Below are 19,956 nucleotides of genomic sequence, written 5' to 3' on the forward strand. Positions count from 1 at the left end.
TTTTATGTCTACAAGGAGCTAAGCAGTGATAAAGTGGTTGGTACAAAGTATAGAAACTGTCCATTTTATGACATACGTAATTATTAGCTATATATGTGGCACCATGTTTTGTAAGTACTTCCTTTTCTGTTATAGAACTGTCTTTGAAAGCAACTGAGCCCAGAAAGACCTATTCCAAAATGAAGGCCAGGTAGGGAGTCTCTGAAACTGGCCCCTGCTGACTTACTGGGGTATATACTAGATATATAGGACTGGGTGTCTACACATTCATACCAAAGGAGATCAGTTTGAATACTTCTCTATTTCTGTATCCCTGGGCTGAAACTTTTATCAATGGTACATTCTTCATTTTTTTTTTTTTTTTTGAGAGAGAGAGAGAGAATTTTTTAATATTTATTTTTTAGTTTTTGGCAGACACAACATCTTTGTATGTGGTGCTGAGGATCGAACCCAGGCCACACGCATGCCAGGCAAGCGCGCTACCTCTTGAGCCACATCCCCAGCCCTGTTACATTTTTTATGTCAGACCTTGAACTATGAAGCCTCCTTAGCAAAATCTCCAGGTTCCTCATTCCCTAGAAGCAGCTATGCTTTGGACTATGGTTCCTTCCTTTGATTTTATGTCCCCAAAGGGGACACATAACAATTTTTCCACTTTTTAAAAATTTTATTTTTGCAGTACTTTGGATTGAACCCAGGGGCACTTTAACATTGAGCTATGAGCTATGTCCTCTAGCCCCATCCCACCTCACCCCACTTTTTTTTTTTCCTTTCTGGTACCAGGAATTGAAACCAGGAGTACCTAACCACTGAGCCACATCCCCAGCCCTTTTTAAATTTTTTTATTTAAAGAGAGTCTTACTAAGTTGCTGAGGCTGGCTTTGAACTCACGATCCTCCTGTCTAAGCCTTCCCAAACCTCTGGGATTACAGGTGTGAGCCATCACGCCCACCTCCCCCAGCCCTTTATATTTTTTGTTTTGAGTCAGTGTCTTGCTAAGTAGCTTTGAAATTGTGATCCTCCTGCCTCAGCCTTCCAAGTAGCTGGGATTACATCTACCTAATTTTTCCCACTTTTTAAGGAGATATTCACATTTGACCTTATATTTTTTGAAATATATAATATATATGTGTATTCCTTCCCACTTCCTGACATCCCTCCTGAATTCCAAACCAGGTTTTGTCCTTTTCCAGAAAAGCCAGACTGCATCAAGACCTCTACCACCAGATCTCAGCTTCTTTATTAAAGCTGAGGAAACTAATCCATCCCTCTCTAAGCCAGATTGCTCTTGATGAACGTGTAGTAAGTACAGCACAGTTGAAAAGCTACAGGTAATTGTGCAATCCTGGTTTTCACTGACTTCTTCCCTCACCCTCCTAGGTGACAACTTGCCTGATTGCTGTGGCTAAAACTGACCATGAAGTTCAAGTGCGCAGAGCTGCCATCCACGTGATCGTGCTGCTGCTTCGGGGACTCAGTCAGAAAGCTACTGAGGTAAGTCAGTTTGTGGTTGTGTGTAACTTCCCCACCTTTTTATTTTCTGTCTTCAGTCTTCCTTTTACAAAGGCAGTCTCAAGCTTTTTCTCTAGATGGACTCTTGAATCCCTGTTGAATTAGTCAACAAGAATTTTGTAGCAGGTATGGTTTGCATCTTCAGTAAAGAATTTCTGTTTCCTATGTAACATGTTGGGCAAACCCAGTAACTCCTGCAGAAAAAACAGAGCATGAGTTTACAGATTGAGGCCCTGAATCCTGGCATTCTCCTTATGGGGGCGGGTTCCAAGGTGAGCTGGCTGGAATACATTAACCCTGCCTCTGCAGCCTGAACTTCAGTGACTTGTCTTCCTGGCATATTTCATTGTTCATGCTGAACTACTGAAGGGCTTAATTTAAGATGTTTCCTTTCTAGCTCTAAGTTCAGGCCATGAGATTTTCATTGCTGCATAAATTAAATTTTCTTCCTTCTTCAAGTGGGTTTGGCTGGGTTTCTCCCCAGTGCACGACCAATACAGGAAGGAAGTTTATATATCCATATGTGTGCTACAACTGAGTAACCTCAAAATTAATTTTCTTCTTGATTTTAATGGAAGCTCATTCCTAGTTGATTTCAGTTACAATGTTTACATTAATAATTCACTTCCTGGCATCCACAATGCTCTTCTGTGGCTTGCACATCAGTATTTAACCAAGTGTTGGGGAAGCCATTATAAGAGTGATTGTTTTGTCACAAACAAAGCCTTTATTCATGATAGAATTTTACCATATCAAATGCCTGATGCCTGTTTGTAAAAGCATGAACTCATTAGTTATCCTCCTTTCTTCCCTACACAGGCACATTTTCTCTGTAACTGTCTACTTGCTGTTGTTTCAGCTCAGACCATTGAATTACCAAATGACCACTCCCCTGATCTTTATCCTCAGCTGCATTTCTCTCCCTTCTGCCTTGTGTAGGTTAAGGTTTGTATTGAATGAGTTTATCTGGTGTGAATATGTTCAACTACAAACTATAAAAACTCCAATACAATGGCCTAAACAAGTAAGGATTTGTTTTTCTTATTTCACAAAAAAATACTTAGGTTCATTAGCAGCTCAATTTCAATAGAGCCAATATTTCTATAATCTTCAAGGCCTTTGTTTCGTGGGGACAGAATAGTTGCTGCAGCTGTGGCCATTGTAGCCCATAAAAATAAATAAGAAGGAAGATAGGAGAAGGGCACTTTTATATCCTTTTTTGGGGAACTAGAATAGGTTTCCTAGAACCTCCCCAGGTGATTTCCAAAACTGTCTCATATAATTACTCCTCACCACGAGGGAGCCTGACAATGAATTTAGCTGGGACATCTCTGCTCTGAACAAAATTCAATTTTCTTTAGCAAGGAAATGGATATTGGAAAGGTGACTAATAATGACACAATAGGGAAAGGGGAAGAATGATTTGACTCAGGAACTTCTGTAGAGGTAGAATTACTCAGAAACTGGGAGCTCTCACCTGGGGGTTGGAGGCTTCAGTTTGTCATCTAGGACTTTGATCAGGACAAGGATGTATGGATCACACCTTGATAATTCTTTTTTTTTTTTTTTTTTAAGAGAGAGAGAATTTTTTTAATATTTATTTTTTAGTTTTCAGTGATCACAACATCTTTTATTTATATACCGAGCATGCCAGTTGAGCGCGCTATCTCTTGAGCCACATCCCCAGCCCCAATAATTCTTGTAATTAAATGAACAGGGTACATACAGCTCTTGTTGAGAATTTGCTGTAGAAGATGGAGTTAAGAAAAAACAGTGTTTTTCATCCATTATTAAGATCCCTGAAACTCTTAGCTAATATAACATTGTTATGTAAATTGTTAACAACTGGCAAGATCAAGTGAGGAAAATACAGGGCCTCTATACTATCTTTGCAACTTCTCTAAGTCTAAAATTATCTCAAAATAAAAATGTGTTTAAATCCCAGCATTATTAAAAGAAATATACAAAACTGTGGGACTAGGGATATAACCATAGTTGGGTTCAATCCCTGGTAACAACGACAAATTCCGTAAGTGCATACATGTGCATAGAGTAAAATATCTAGCTAGCAAAGTGAGAGGAGAAATAGAAACTCCAGATTTCTCACATCTGTGTGTAGCCATTGAAAGCAACACTGCTTGTCTCACCACTACTAAAATAATTTGTGACCATGGAGGATTTTTGTCACCTTTCAAATGCCATGTGAATGGAAAACCTCTCTTGTATTCTCCAAACCATCTGCAGTTTACACTCACTGAAACTTATAAATTGTGCTTACTCAGTGAATAAAGAAAAGGAAATGGGGTGGGATGAATGTATGATTCCTCTTCCTAGTGCGTCCTTGAGACCAGGTGTGTTAAATCTTGTAATCGTAGGTGTGATTATAATCAGGGGCACTTTAATGAAAAGTGGAGATAACCACAAAGCTTTCAATCTGGGATTTCTCTTCACAGCTCTGTCTTGCCCCCAGGAACAGCTGAAAAGAAAATGCTGCTTTGTTGATGAAGTTTTATGTTTTTTATTTCCTTATAATCACTATCTCTTAAGCTATGGAGTGCCAAAAGATAATACCTGGTTTCAGTGAATTCTCTGTTGTTTGTGGCTGTGCCGGCAAAGGGCCTCTGTGGTTATGGCAACTGGAAAGAGCAGTATAGCAGATAGATTGGAACCAAGAAGGAAGACATCACCAACCCGATTCATAAGGTCTTTTTTCCCTTCTTTTCCATTTCAAAGTAGCCAGAGTTTTACACAATCAATACAGTATTCATATTGGAAGAAAACACTACACTCACTTTCTTACTGAAAAACCTCTTTTCTGCTTAGCTTTGTTTTAGCTTTATGAGCCATACCTTTCTCTCTCTCTCTCTCTTTTTTTTTTTTTTTTTTTTTTTTTTTTTTTAAATAAAGCCTAAAGCTTTGGTAAAAACTAGAAGGCAGGCTAGGGTTGTGGCTCAGTGGTAGAGCACTTGCCTGGCATGTGTGAGGCACTGGGTTCAATTCTCAGCACCACGTAAAAATATAAATAAATAAAATAAAGGTGTTGTGTCCATCTACAACCAAAAAAATAAATTAAAAAAATAATAAATAAGAAGGAACTCTTTTTTAAGCCCATTTTTTACCGTACCCTTGCTGAAATATAAGCTTACTAGGAATACCCAGGAAAGGAGACATGTCCAGGCCAGCACTTTGTGTTGGCCTAAATGTTAAAAATAGGTTTTCTCAACACAGAGAAAGGAGCATAAGCAACAGAATGAGGAAAGGGTGCTTAACCACCTGCTTTTCACAAACTTGATCTTTGCAAGTGACTTGTTTGTTTATTCTATGCATTGTAAATATTTAGAACATCTATTTTTATAAATTTCTTCCAAAAACAATAATTGGGGCATTAATATTGAGCACTAACCTATCACACTGGCTCACCTTCAGATACATCCATAAAGTCAGTCCATAAAGCTGAGCACAATGGAACATGATGTTTAGGAGGCTGAGGCAGGAGAATCACAAGTTTGGGGCCAGCCTCAGTGATTTTAAAAAGTAGCTGAATATGGTGGCATATGCCTATAATCCCATCAACTCAGGAGTCTCATACAAGAATCTCACAAGATTGAGGCTAATCCCAGCAATTTAGTGAGATCCTCAGCAATTTAGCAAGACCCTGGCTCAAAATAAAAAGTAAAAAGGGCTGGGGATATAGCTCAGTGATAAAGTACCTGTGTTCAATCCCAGCTACCAGGAAGAAAAAATCTAGACATAATATAATGAGCATCTATCTGAAACCCTTGGAAAGCAATTAGAAGCAGGGAGGTTTTTTGTTTTTTTTGTTTTTTCAGTACTAGGAGTTGAATTCAGGTGTGCTTTACCACTAAGCTACACCTCCAGCCCTTTTTTTGTTTTGTTTTGCTTTTTTGTTTTTGAGGCAGAATCTCACTAAATTAACCCAGGTAGGCCTCAAACTTGCAGTCCTCCTACCTCAACCTCCCAGGTTGCTAAGATTATAGGCATGCACCTCTACACCTAGCAGGTAGAATATTAAGGGGAATCGGTGCTTAGAGCAGAGATAGTATACAAAGTGTGTTCCCATCCTCTTTGCTTAACCTAGAGACAAGGTTCAAAGGTTAGTTGTGAAGGCATGCAATACATTAGGGGCACTAACAGAGAAATCACAGAATGCCTGATCTGGGTAACCAGAAGATGAAATCTGGGGAAAACTATAGCCACAGGATGAAAAAGGGCAATCCTAGAAGGGAAAGATTCAGAAAGAGGATTCCCAAATTCTGTCTGCATCTCCAGCTAAACTCTAAAATAAGCAATATAATTTCCTGCTTAAAAAACAAAAACAGGAGGAGCGTAGAGGCGGCGGCAAAATGGCGGCGCCTGAGGAGCGGGATCTAACCCAGGAGCAGACAGAGAAGCTGCTGCAGTTTCAGGATCTGACTGGCATAGAATCTATGGATCAATGTCGCCATACTTTGGAACAGCATAACTGGAACATAGAGGCTGCTGTACAAGACAGGCTGAATGAGCAAGAGGGTGTACCGAGTGTTTTCAACCCACCTCCATCCCGACCCCTACAGGTTAATACTGCTGACCACAGGATCTACAGCTATGTTGTCTCAAGACCACAACCAAGGGGGCTGCTTGGATGGGGTTATTACTTGATAATGCTTCCATTCCGGTTTACCTATTATACGATACTTGATATATTTAGGTTTGCTCTTCGTTTTATACGGCCTGACCCTCGCAGCCGGGTCACTGACCCCGTTGGGGACATTGTTTCATTTATGCACTCTTTTGAAGAAAAATATGGGAGGGCACACCCTGTCTTCTACCAGGGAACGTACAGCCAGGCACTTAATGATGCCAAGCGGGAGCTTCGCTTTCTTTTGGTTTATCTTCATGGAGATGACCACCAGGACTCTGATGAGTTCTGTCGCAATACTCTCTGTGCACCTGAAGTTATTTCACTAATAAATACGAGAATGCTGTTCTGGGCATGTTCTACAAACAAGCCTGAGGGATACAGAGTCTCACAGGCTTTACGAGAGAATACCTATCCATTCCTGGCCATGATTATGTTGAAGGATCAGAGAATGACTGTGGTGGGACGGTTAGAGGGCCTCATTCAACCCGATGACCTCATTAACCAGCTAACATTTATTATGGATGCAAACCAGACATACCTGGTGTCAGAACGCTTAGAAAGGGAAGAAAGGAACCAGACCCAGGTGCTGCGACAACAGCAGGATGAGGCCTATTTGGCCTCTCTCAGGGCTGACCAGGAGAAAGAAAGGAAGAAAAGGGAGGAACGGGAGCGGAAGCGGCGGAAGGAGGAGGAGGTGCAACAGCAGAAGCTGGCAGAACTTACAGGAGGAAAAGGAAAGGAAGTTGGAGTGCCTGCCTCCTGAGCCTTCCCCAGATGACCCTGAAAGTGTCAAGATAATTTTCAAATTACCCAATGATTCTCGAGTAGAGAGACGATTCCACTTTTCACAGTCTCTAACAGTAATCCACGACTTCTTATTCTCCTTGAAGGAAAGCCCTGAAAAGTTTCAGATTGAAGCCAATTTTCCCAGGCGGGTACTGCCCTGTGTTCCTTCAGAGGAATGGCCCACCCCTCCTACACTGCAGGAGGCGGGACTCAGCCATACAGAAGTTCTCTTTGTTCAGGACCTAACAGACGAATGACACTTTTTCTTCCTCTCCCCCTCCCACCCTAATCCCTTAAAGAAATGGAGAAAACAAAAAAAGAGAGAAATTCATATTATTATTATTATAATACAATATTTTTTTTTAAAGACTGCTGCATCCTAAGGAAGGATCAGAAACCATGCTGCCTGCAAGAGTCACAGCCTGTGTGTGTGCACAAGGTTAGCAGTGAACGTACCCTTGGCAAACTCACCCTTCCCTATGGCCTCCGTACCATGCATCTTCCAAATGAATGGAGACTCTTCACCTCCAACCCGTCCATTGTCCCAACTGGGGAAGGGAACATTCCCACTAGTTTCCATTCATTCTTGCTTTTATGGAAAATAAAAGTGAAAAACCTCTATCAACCAGCTACAGCAGCATCTCCTGAGGACTTGCTTCTTCCACCTCTGGAGAAGAGAGGGAAGAGAAAGCACAGAACAGAGATGTTCCTTGAACTGCCACAGTTTATGTATAACTTTGTTTCTCTTGCTTTGTAATGACCAAAGGATTGAGGCTGACATAGGTGTATTTCTTTTCCTTAACATTGTTTGATAAAGAACCAATTCTTAAACATGAGTTTATGCCCTGGGCTCCTTTAGCCCATAATAGTTACTGTAATAAAGGTGCCCCGGGCTGGTTTGTGCTTAAAAAAAAAAAAAAAAAAAAAAAACAGGGGTTGGGGTGTAACTCAGTAGTAGAGCACTTGCCTAGCACAGACTAGACCATGGATTCTATCCTCCACACTACAAAAAGAAAACAAAAATATAAATACTCATTGGAGAGCAGAATCCAGAGTTTCCATAATTTAACATTTGTAATATCTAGGGTACAGTCAAATTTACACAGTATATGAAAAACCAGGAAAATGGAAAATATTCTCAAGAGAAAAAACAAATCAACTAAGACCAACCCCCAAGAAAATTCTGATACTGGAATTATCAGACAAGATTGTTAAAGCAGATATTACAATTATCATCAGTGAAGTAAAGAAAAATATTCTGCAATTGATAAAAAGGAAATCTTGAAAGAAATAGAAATGATTAAAATAAAAGAGCCAAAGCCAGACATGGTGGCTCATACATCATTAATTGTGAATTTAGTGCTTATAAAAACAAAACTATCACAAATAATCCCAGTAACTCAGGAGGCTGAGGTGGGAAAATCACAAATTTAAGTCCAGCTACAGCAATTTAGCAAGACCTTGTCTTGAAATTAAAAAAAAAAAAAATTAAGGGCTGGGAATGTGGCTCAGTGGTTAAGCATGCCTGGGTTCAATCCCTGGTACTAAAAAAAAAAAAAAAAAAAAAAGAGCTAAGTGGAACTTCTATAACTAAAAACTATGATTTCTGAAATTTAGAGAAAAATAAAAACACTAAATGTAATTAAATGCAGAAAGGAGAAAACCAAGAAAAGAATAAGTGAATTTGAAAATAGAGCAAAAAATGATCTAATTTGAAAAACAGAGATAAACTGGATACAGTGGCACACACCTGTAATCCCAGCAGCTCAGGAGCCTGAGCAATGAGTTTGAGGCCAGCCTTAGCAACTTAGCAAAACCTCGTCTCAAAATTAAAAATAAAATGAGCTAGGAATGTGGCTCAGTGGTTAAGCACCCCTGGGCACTCAATCCCTGGTATCAAAAAAGAAGCAGATAAAAACAAATATTCAACAATGACTGATTTGGTGTAACTAGATCTTCATAGGAACCTAACACTGTGTTTCCTCTAAGAGCAGTGGTTCAACATCTACTAATTCAGCGTTAACAGCAAACTTAGTGTTTATAAAAACATGACAACCACAAATAATGAAAATCAGTTATATACACAATTGAAATAAATCAGTCATAAAAAATATAATCTGGAGCTGGGTTCAGTGGTGCATGCCTATAATCCTATCAGAGGCTAAGGCTGGAGGATCACAAATTTGAGACCAGTTCAGCTATTTAACAAAGCCTTCAGCAACTCTGCAAGACCCTGTCTCAAAATAAAAAGGGGTAGAGGTGTAGTTCAAAGGTAAAGTCCCTGGGCTTAATTCCCGGTGCCAAAGGGTACGGGGAGCAAAACCTTAAAGCATCTTCAGGAGCAAGAGTTAGAGATTAGTTATTAATTGATGGCTGGGTCAGATTATGAGGCAAACCAGGTCTCCACTCTGAAATGACTTTTAATTCCTTCCTTTGAGTCCATTGTTGAACTATGATGGCAGAAGCCTCTTTATCATACCATTATAAATGGTGCTTTTACTAACCTTGCTTCATTAGGAGGACATGGCTGTTTACAGGGTTGATATTAATAAGACCAGGTATTTAATAAGAAATTAGTTTTGTTGGATAGTGTTCACAGCATCACAGGAGTCAGGGGCATAGAATTATTTAAAAATGTGTTGTGAATTTATTAAATGTCTGTTACCCCCAAATACTTCCTACTTATTCAGACATCTGAATCGCAGTTGTTCCATTTCTGTGTGAGAAGGCAAACCCTGGGTTTAAAAAAAGCAAAGAGTTTTCTTGTGATACTCTGCTTTTTTAATTACAGAAAGTGTTCATGGTCCATCCAGAAGATTTAGCTCCTATGACCCTAGTTCACTTGTGCTGCCTGTTCAGACCAAATGAGAACTAGAATATGACACTTAATCTTTGACATAGCACAAATGGCAAGTTGTGAGTGTCTGTAAGACAGACCAAATGGGGAATTCCCTTCCTTTTATTGATTTTGTCTTATCCTGAAAGTTATTTGGACAATATTTGGTGAGTTTTGTGCTATGGGCACAGTGAATGGGCTAGTGCAGTGTCATTCCCAGAATGACTTCTACAGACATTATTTTTTTTAAGCAGATAGAAAGCTCCATGCAGAAAGCAATGAAAAGAAGACATATAAAAATGACTTATCTTTTTCCCCTTTCTTTTCCTCCTCTTCCTCCTCCACCTCCTCCTACTACTTTTCTCTTCTTCCTCCTCTACCTGCTCCCTCCTTTTATTTCTCCTTCTCCCTCTTCCATACCACATCTTCTAGCCTTAAGAAGCTAAGAGGAGTGGTTCTGACCTTCTTACCTTGAATAGAGAAATAATGATAGAGCCTAGAATAATATTTCAGACTGTTAGACTTGGTGCAAGTTCTGGTCTTGATGCAAATCCAGGAACCTCTCTGAATGTCATTTTCACATCTGTCTTATCTGCCTGATAGATGTGGCAAGAGTGAGATGGGATAACATGTGAAACTCTGCAAACTGCAAAGGGTTGTAAATGTACAAGACAACTTTTTTTTTTTTTTGTGGTATAGAGATTGAATCCAGGAGCACTTAACCACTAAGCCATATCTCAAGTTCTTTTTAAAAATATTTTATTTAGAGACAGTGTCTCGCTGAGTTGCGTAAGGACTTCCTAAGTAGCTGAGGCTGGCTTTGAACTTGCAATCCTCTTGCCTCAGGCTTCTGAACCACTGGGACTCCAGGCATGTACCACCATGCCCGGCTATACAAGACAACATTAATAATGAGTACAATTAATAATCATTGATGATTGTCATCATTACTACCACCACCTTCATCACTTCTACTACACTGGGTGGTTTTTTAAAATTTTAATTGTTTGTGCAGTGCTGGGTATCAAATACCGGGCCTAATGCATGCTTAGCAGGCACCCCACCACTGAGGTACATCTCCAACCCCTTAAATGATTTTTTTAAAACCACCAAAGATAGTTTTATATTGTTCTATCAGATCATATGAATATGAATGAATAGACATTTCATTCATTGATGGCTGACATTTTTTAAGTTAAATTATTTTTAACTGATTCATAAAAACATAAAAGTTAGGGGCTGGGGATGTGGCTCAAGCGGTAGCGCGCTCGCCTGGCATGGGCGGGACGCTGAGTCCGATCCTTAGCACCACATAAAAATAAAATAAAGATGTTGTGTCCGCCAAAAACTAAAAATAATAAAAATCTTAAAATTATCTCTAAAAAAACATAAAAGTTATACACATTAGTGGTATATATACATTTGTAATGCTTAAATCTGGGCTGGAAGTTTTAGTACCTTACACTTTTTTTTTTTTAGTTGTAGATGGACACAATGCCTTTATTTTATTTACTTGTCTTTATGTGGTGCTGAAGATTGAACTTGGCGCCTCACACATACTAGACAAGCATTCTACCACAGAGCCACACCTAGCCCCAGTTCCCTACACTTTATCATGCTAGACTCTCACCGTGATTCATCTCAGCTTTTAGGAGACAAACTTTATTACTTGGAATTCAGTCTTCTAATGAGTGCCATCTCCTCTTCCTTACGATGAATACTGATGTACTTTACTGGGAAAACATCCAAATACCTTAGATGCTCTGTAGTTATTGAACCAAAGGACATAACATTTATTTGGACTTGATTTGACTATTGTTTTCTTCCTTTATTACCTATGGAAAAAGAAAAATACCATCTGCTTTCAGAAAGCAGATACTAAGCTAGATGTTTTATCAGTCATCTCAGTTATTCTCTCGGGAGCTCTGGGGATAGGTGTTGTTATCCCCATTTTTCCAGAGACTAACTGCACATAGGTTAAGCCAACCACTCTAGGTCTCACTATTATTAAGTGGCAGAGCTGGTAAACCCAGACCACCTAACCCTAAAGTTTATGTTCTAGCTGCTGTTAGCAGTTTGAAAAAGTTAGGTATTTCCTAACTTTATTAGGCTACTGATGTTTTTTTTTAATAAAGAACACAAAAGAAATTTTTAAAAAATAAATTTAAAAAAAATTAGTAAGAAAAAAAGAAGAGCACAAAGACTGGGGTTCTACCTCTGGTAGAACGTTTGTCTAGAAGCATGAGGCTCTGGGCCTCATCCCCAGCACCACAAAAAAGAAACAGCACTGGGGCTGGGGTTGTGGCTCAGTGGCAGAGCACTTGCCTAGCATGTGTGAGGCACTGGTTTTGATCCTCAGCATCATAAATAAATAAACAAACAAACAAACAAATAAATAAATAAAGGTCCATCATTAGCTAAAAAAGAAAGAACGCAATTTTTTTTTTCTTGGTACTAGAGATTGAACCCAGGGGCACTTTATCACTGAGCCACTTCCCCAGCCCTTTTTAGTTTTTATGTTGAGACAGGGTCTTGCTAAGTTACTTGGAACTTGTGATCCTCCTGCCTCAGCCTCCTGAGCTGCTAGGATTTCAGGCATATACCACTATACCCAGCCAAAAAAATATTTTTAAGGCAAGTAGTTGCACCAGCAATGAGTGAAAACACATTGTCACTTATGTTATCACAGTAGCACAAGAGTTCCCTCTTTCCCTCACCTTGCTTTTTTTTCCCTTACAGGTTTTTGCCTTGTTTGTTCTTTTTGTTTGGATAACAATACTGTGTTTAAAGTCCCTTACTATCATTGTAGTGGAGTTTCAGGCAGAGCAAAAATACTCCTCCTCCTCTTATCTCTGCTTCTCCTATACTTAGATTTCATTCCCCTTTAGCAGGTCCAGATTTCTTATTATGACAGCAGCATGACCCCTGACTGATCCAGAGATTCATCTTCCATCCAACACTCAGATTCCCTCCCTAGCCCCAAATGCTAAAATTCCAAGGAAGATACTGAATGTTCCAACTAACATTGTATGAACTTACTTGAGGACCTGGTCAGTGCTTAGGACTAGGGAATAGTCCCAAATACTTCCTTTACAGTGACTTGGCCAAATCAGTATGATGGTGATGGATCTGAGAAATAAAATTGAAAAGATAAGGACTCAGTACCTTACTATAACTGCTAAACTATAAATGTTCAGCCTTTTCTAGTGATAACATAAGTGACAATTTGGAAGCCCTAACATTTAAAACTGCTCCCTTTCTGCCTCTTCTGCATAATCATTTATATAGATTTGCATATGTTAGACTGTGGTTTGTCTTCCTCTTCTGCATCAGACTTAGGATCTTTTATTTTCTGCAAGATGGCTTTCTTTTCACCCTTCTTATTCTAATCTAAAATGACCAAGAAGAAGATTGTCTCATTGAGACATTCAAAGTCACAGAATTTTAGGATGTTAGAGGTAGAAGAGACTTTATAGATTTATGATTATCACAAAAATTTCCTTTGGCATAATAACTTCATTTGTTGCTCCTTTGAAATAAGGTTTTCATGGTTAAATAAGTTTGGTAAGTGCTCCATACAACTGTGTTCCCTTCCTGGAGATTCAGAGCATCTTAGCCTGTTAAGAGTCTGAGAAGTCCAATAGCAAAGAAAATTGACAATTTTTTAAATTTATTTACTAAGGAACCCTTTTGTCATCATAATCATGTGAAGTAATAATGTTCTATGGAACATGCTTTGGGAAAGAATCCTACCATCTTATTTTAAGAATGAGGAGGGGCTGGGGATGTGGCTCAAGCGGTAGCGCGCTCGCCTGGCATGCGTGCGGCCCGGGTTCGATCCTCAGCACCACATAAAATACGGAGATGTTGTGTCTGGCGATAACTGGGAAATAAATATTAAAATTCTCTCTCTCTCTCTCCCCCTCTCTCACTCTCTCTTTAAAAAAAAAAAAAAGAGGAAACTAAAGCTCATGAAGAGACTGTGGTCATGATTTTCCAAATCTAAGGCCAGGAAGAATGAGCACTTTCGTCCTGTTGTTGCTGGTGACTTATGTTGACCAAGTGCTAGAAGTCTCATATCTTCCCCACTCCTCCTTATATTTAATTCACTCACTCATTTGGAACAAAGTTTGTCATATTATCCAAGTAACTTAGATAACATCAGTAAGGTAAGTTGGCACACAGATCAGGCATAAGATTTCCAAAAGTATTCTATTAGTCTCCTTTAAATCGAACCAAATGAGCTTTTATAATAATAGCAAATATTTTGTAGGGCTCCCTTTATTTTTTTTTAATTTCTTTTTTTTTAGTTGTAGATGGACACAATGCCTTTATTTAATGTATTTATTTATATGTAGTGCTGAGGCTTGAACCCCGTGCCTCACACTTGGATATGAGTGCTTTACTTAAATTAATTCATTCAATCCTCATAGTAATCCTATAAAGGTATGAGTGATATCCCTATTTTAAACATGAGGAAACTAAGACAAAGAAGATAAATAAGTTGTCCAACAACTGTCAGGTGGCAGAGCAGTAGATAAACCCAAGCAGTGCAGCTTCAGAACTTATCCTTACATTTTCTATGTCCCTGTCGTCTGAAGGATTCAGAAACCAAGTCCCCTGGATTTTCCCTGCACAGATCATGGCTAACAGAAGGCTTCTTCAGATCCTGAAAACCATAATATCTAAAAGGAATACAAGCCAGATACCTGCTTTCAGTGCATTGACTGTCCAAAAGAATGAAGGAAGAGGAGTAGGCCAGTGTTTGGGCCAGCCTTGGACCCAGGTGCCCTGATCTGTAGGACCTGCCAGCAACTCTTCAGGGAGCAGATGTGGGAAACAGCCTGGTTTTTCTTTTGCCCTTCCTCATGTTCCACCATCTCTTGCCAAAATCATAGCCCAACCACAGACTACATCATCCAGCAACTTCCCATACTGTACACATAACTGAAAAAAGCAGGGCACAGAAAGAAACCAAAAAGAGACCAAACACCTTTAGGGCTGCCAGTCTGGGGAGAACACATTGGAACTTTTTCTCCTACCCTACAGCCTGACTTAAGACTTGTTTCTCCCTCAGAGAATAATTATGCTGATAATCTGATGGGCCTCTAGGTTGCAAAACCCTTTTATCTTTGTTCCATTCACTGGAAGGGATGAGTCCTGACTAAGTATACCCTCCTTGGGGTGACACAGGATTACCTCCCAGATTGATGCTCCAGAGACTGTTCCAGCTCATTGCTCATCATCATGGTTGGTTTGCTCATGGCTAATGTGGTCCAAATAAATGCCATGGCCTCCAAGGTTTGGTACTTGTAATAACATTGCTAACATTTATTAAGTGAACTTGTGTGCCACTAAGCTGTTCACATGCAGAATCTCCCTGAGTCCTCCTAAAAACCCTACAAGAGTACTGGGCCTGATGGTGCACAGCTGTAATCCCATGTCTCGAGAGGCTGAGGAAGGAGAATCATGAGTTCAAAGCCAGCCTTAGTAATTTAGTGAAGCCCTAAGCAACTTAATGAAACCCTGTCTCAAAATAAAAAATTTAAAGAGTGGCTCCGGTTAAGCACCCCTGCATTTAATCCCCAGTACCAAAAAAAAAAAAAAGAAAGAAAGAAAGAAAAAAAAAACCCTATGAGATAAATATGTTTATTAACTTTATTTACGGATAAGAAAATTGAAGCCCAGAAAGTTTACATTTAGAGGCTCAAGTCACACAGTCATTAAGAGGTACTGCCAGCCTGGCTACTCTGAGGAAGCTACTCAGAACTGACCTAAGATGTACTTTAGGAAGAGCTGAAGTGTTACAGGTGTGTGGAACAAAGTTGGGCTTCTAGGACTACCACTGAGCTTTCTTCTCTGTGATTCTCCTGGATTGACAGGTATTTAGTTCTCAGGATAATGAGGAAACTTGAACTGGAGAGAGCTTCCTAAAGGGCCAGTCTGCTAAAGTCCAACCTTCAGGTAATTTTTTTTTTTTTTTTTTTTTTTTGGTGTTTTTTGTGGTCCATAAGATTAAGACCAAATACCTTAGCAAGATATATAAGGCCATGGGGCTGGGGTTGTAGTACAGTGGTGGAGCACTTGCCTGGCATATGTGGAGGCTCTGGGTTCATTTCTTGGCACCACATATAAATAAGTAAAATAAAGGTCCATTAACAACTAAAAAATATATTAAAAAAAAAGAGAGATATATAAGGCCAGGCTGGGGATATAGCTTAGTTGGTAGAGTGCTTGCCTCACATGCACAAGGTCCTAGGTTCAATCCCCTGCACCCGCCCCCACCCCGCCCCCACCCGCCCCCCACCAAAAAAAATAGAAGATATAAGGCCCTTATACTCTGGACTCATCTGTTTTCTATGACTTTCTCTTCCATACATGTCCCAAGGCCCTCATGGCAGTCCCACAGTAATCTGCCTCCATGTCTTGGTCCATATGTTTCTTATGCCTCAAATGCCTTCCCCCACCCACCTATCATCAGTGTGATAAACTTGTCTTCATCCTTCAGGATTCCACCTCAGTATTACACCCTTTGTAAAAATTGTTTCCTGATTTCTTAGGTAAAATTAGCTCTTACTTCTCTGGCTTTATAGCATTCACAACATTGTCTCAGGATTATATTTTGATCAGTCCACAGACCTGTGGCAGCAGGAAGCCATAGGCTTATTCACTTTTACATCATGAGACAAGAAGAGAGTGCATGAAATCATTTCTATAAGAGGCGTGGAACACTTCTCTTGAATTTCTTTGTACTGCCTTTGCAATAAATAGCCTTAGATCTTGAACTGGAAAGTCTGGGACTTCCAAACTCTTCTAGTGTTCAGGTTTCCCAAGAGCTGAAGTTGTCTGAACAAGTTCTCTTAAGGAGGAAATTTTGACTCCCTTATTTGGAAATGCCTTACGTTTTCATTTTTGGAGGTTTTTTTGGGGGGAGGGGTATTGTAGTTGGGTATAGATATGCTTGCTGTCCTGGAATCAGATGCGGGGAGGAGTCCTGAGGCAGAGTGATAGAATAAATATTCTATCAACCAGGATTGTTCTCATTTCAGAATTTGACTTCTCTTTGCTAGATATACAAGCTGTTGAAATTTTAGCTTATGTATTTCCCTTAATTCCTCCTTTGGGGCAGAGGTTTCTACTGTAATATCAGCTTCCACAGCAACTGAGGTAGCTTTCATTTTCCTACTGAATTCATGTCAGTAGCCTGAGACTTTCTGTGTCTTCAGAATAAGGCTTCACACACACGTTTAAGAACAAACTCTTAATATTTTGAGAAAAAGATTCAGTCTTAATTTGTGAGTCAAACGTTTTCCTTCTGATCACTTCTCAATGTTCTTACTCTCCTCTTATTGTTATTATTATTATTATTATTTCCATATTCTGAAGTGGCGCAGATTTAAGGTATGTTAAGTGAGCAAGGTGGGATATGTCAAATAAAAGAGAAGCTATATAAATCACAGTATAGAATTATGAAGCTTGGGAACTGTAAAGTGTACTGTATTTATATGTAATTCTCTTTCTAAAAGTTGCTACAAAAACTGGATTGGAAGCTTCATGTCTTCATGAAACTTCTTATATTTTTAATGTGTATGGTAGACTTAATTTTGTTTTAATATAAAGTCTTCCAATTGCCAAAAAATGAAAAATTATTTTGATCACTCCCACTTTGTGGAAAAGAAAGCCTCTTTGCTGATAACTAAGAAAGTACAATAGGTTGTGTAATTGATGCTTAGATTTTTTTCATAAGCAGAGCTAAGACAGTGACCTTTTCTTTTGAAACCATGGCGTATTTCCTACAGAGTCTCCTATCCAGTGTTTTTTCCCCAACTTTCTGCCCTACTGCATCCTTACTGTTATTAGATTATGAGTTTTCCTGGGGAACACCTAAGTGTTATTAGGTTATTAAAATCAGCTGGGGAGCATAAAAAGAAACTTTAAAAAAAGCCTAAGTTCAGCCCCTAAGATTCTTGAGTCTTAGCTGTAAGGTGAGTCTCAGGCATTTTAAAAGTTCTTCAGGGGATTTTAATGTGCAGCAAGAGTGGGGAATCCCTGATTAGAAACCATGTTTTATCACTCAGAGGTGACGGTAGACCCTCTGGGCAGTGTAGCTGTACTTTTCTGGTTGGGGTGGAGTTGGTGTTCCTCAGCATGATGCATGTCATCTATAGATTAGCACATAATACAGATCCTGCCAGAGCCTCTGATGGATGTCTCAGTACTACTGATTTTTCTCTGGCTTTTGATCTAACTATAACTTTATATTCCTAAATCATCCTACACAGAGCATCAAATTCCACTGAGCAAATGCCCTAAGACTATGGCCTACACTTCCCCTACCCATGGAGCATGGCCAACTCAAGCTAGACTCAAGGTTATGTGACCAGGGTAAACTAGCACCCCAAAGGAAACCAATGCCTTAGAATCAGCCACTAGCCCATTTGCTGCTCCCCCTTTTCTCTCACCAGCCAGGCACCATCAAAATAAACAAGTTTGATGATACAAGGGAAAGACCAAATTCCCCCCATGGTATATTCCTGCATATAAAATTTACTAGTAATATTCATGTTTAAAAGTAAGGTTATGGAGCTTAACCTGACAGATGCAGATTTGGATTCTAGCTGTGTGTCCTCAAGCAAATCTCTAAACCTCTTTAAACCCCTTTCCCTGATTTATAAACTAGGGTTAATAACACCTATCTCATAGGACTGGATGAGATACTGTATGGAAAGGGCATACAGTGACTGGGTGTAGTACCCACTCAATAAGTGGTAGCAATGGCCATTTTCAGGTGCTGTCTAGTTCCACACTAGAGGTTTAGGTGAAGAAAAGAAATAGGATTGTGCTGCCCTCAAGAAGGTGTCTGCATGGAGATCCTCATGGCCAGAGACAGTGTAGCCTGTCCTCCTGACATAGTAATTGAATATACTTTGAAGGCTAAGGCATGGTGGCACATGCCTATAATCCCAATGATTCAGGAGGCTAAGGCAGGAGGAGTGCAAGTTTGAGGACAACCTCAGCAACAGAACATGTCTCAAAAAAAGGGAGGGTGGGGCTGGGATGCAGGTCAGTGGCAGAGTGCTGCAGGGTAAGCCTCAATAACACACACACACACACACACACACACACACACACACGAAGAAACAAAGAAAAAGCAAGCAAGCAAGCTGTGCTTGCAATCACCTTCTCAGGGGTTGCTGCTGATGATCTCTTCCTCAACAAGCCTCAGCCCACTGCCTTTGCACAGGCTCCAGCCATTTTCCTAGTTACCTTTGTTCTATTTCAGTGCCTTTGGGGGTGCAGGAAAGCTGCCGCCTTCCTCAAATTGCTATTTAAAGACATTCTGAAAACTGCTGCCACTACTGTTCCACTGCAGCTGCTACTCACATCCCTGCCGCAGTGAGCTACAGGGTCTGTGACCTGGTGAAGCCTTGGTAGCTTGTCTCAGCAGGCGCTGGGTCAGGAAGTCTTGACTACTTACTTTTTGTTTAGGACTCCTGAGCTGTCACTCCTACCAGGGGCTAACTGCCAGCTGTGATCTTCGTCTTTTCCCAAACTGCCTTGCCTGTCTGTATCCCTGTTACATTTTTGGCATTTGACCAGTTAAATGTTTCTCCCTTACTCGTCAATGAAAAATCAAGCACAGGGGCTGGAGTTGTGGATCAGTGATAGCATGTGCAAGGCCCTGGGTTTGATCTTAAGCACCACATAAAAATAAGTAAAATAAAGATATGTGTCCAACTACAACTAAAAAATAATTTAAAAGAAAGAAAGTAAGAAAAATCATGCGCAATATCCCCCATCCCCTTCCCACTCCATCTCCAGTTCACAATTGGGATGCTCTCCTCACTTAACAGCCAGACACATCCAGAAAGGGTGAAAGTGCCATTTATCTCTAGGTCTAGCAGAGAAAAATACTTTGAAAATAAAAGGTTTTTGTAAGGCTTAGTAACCTCCAATTGGTAAAAATGCCACCCTTGACTTCAGTGTATGTGAGATTCTCTATCCATCAGGCATGGATAGAAATCCCTTCAACATCTGTAATCCTGCCTTTCTTTACTGACCCTCCCAGTGCTTTCAGTGAAGTGTCTCAAAAGCCTGCTCTTTCTGTTTGAATTGGCCCTAATTTCTTTTTCATAGACCCATCAAAGTGAGGTTTGGGTTTTATCAGTGAAGCATTATT

The 19,956-nt window shown here is 39.9% G+C and overlaps 1 protein-coding gene and 1 pseudogene across 3 annotated transcripts in view; both read left to right on the forward strand.

The window, feature by feature from the left end:
- Window positions 1–19,956, forward strand: part of Tango6 (transport and golgi organization 6 homolog) — a 175,273-nt gene that overhangs the window by 141,770 nt on the left and 13,547 nt on the right. For 2 of the 3 annotated variants that reach the window (XM_077105808.1, XM_077105807.1), the window contains one exon: window positions 1,381–1,494. In XM_077105808.1, the coding sequence (XP_076961923.1) occupies window positions 1,381–1,494 (114 nt within the window). Of the gene's footprint in view, window positions 1–135; window positions 435–1,380; window positions 1,495–19,956 lie in introns of those variants that run through there. The other variant, XM_077105809.1, reaches the window with a different exon arrangement.
- LOC143383859 (FAS-associated factor 2 pseudogene) lies at window positions 5,860–7,329 on the forward strand (annotated as a pseudogene).

The sequence above is a fragment of the Callospermophilus lateralis genome, chromosome 18 (genome assembly GCF_048772815.1).
Source record: "Callospermophilus lateralis isolate mCalLat2 chromosome 18, mCalLat2.hap1, whole genome shotgun sequence".
Taxonomy (NCBI): Eukaryota; Metazoa; Chordata; class Mammalia; order Rodentia; family Sciuridae; genus Callospermophilus; species Callospermophilus lateralis.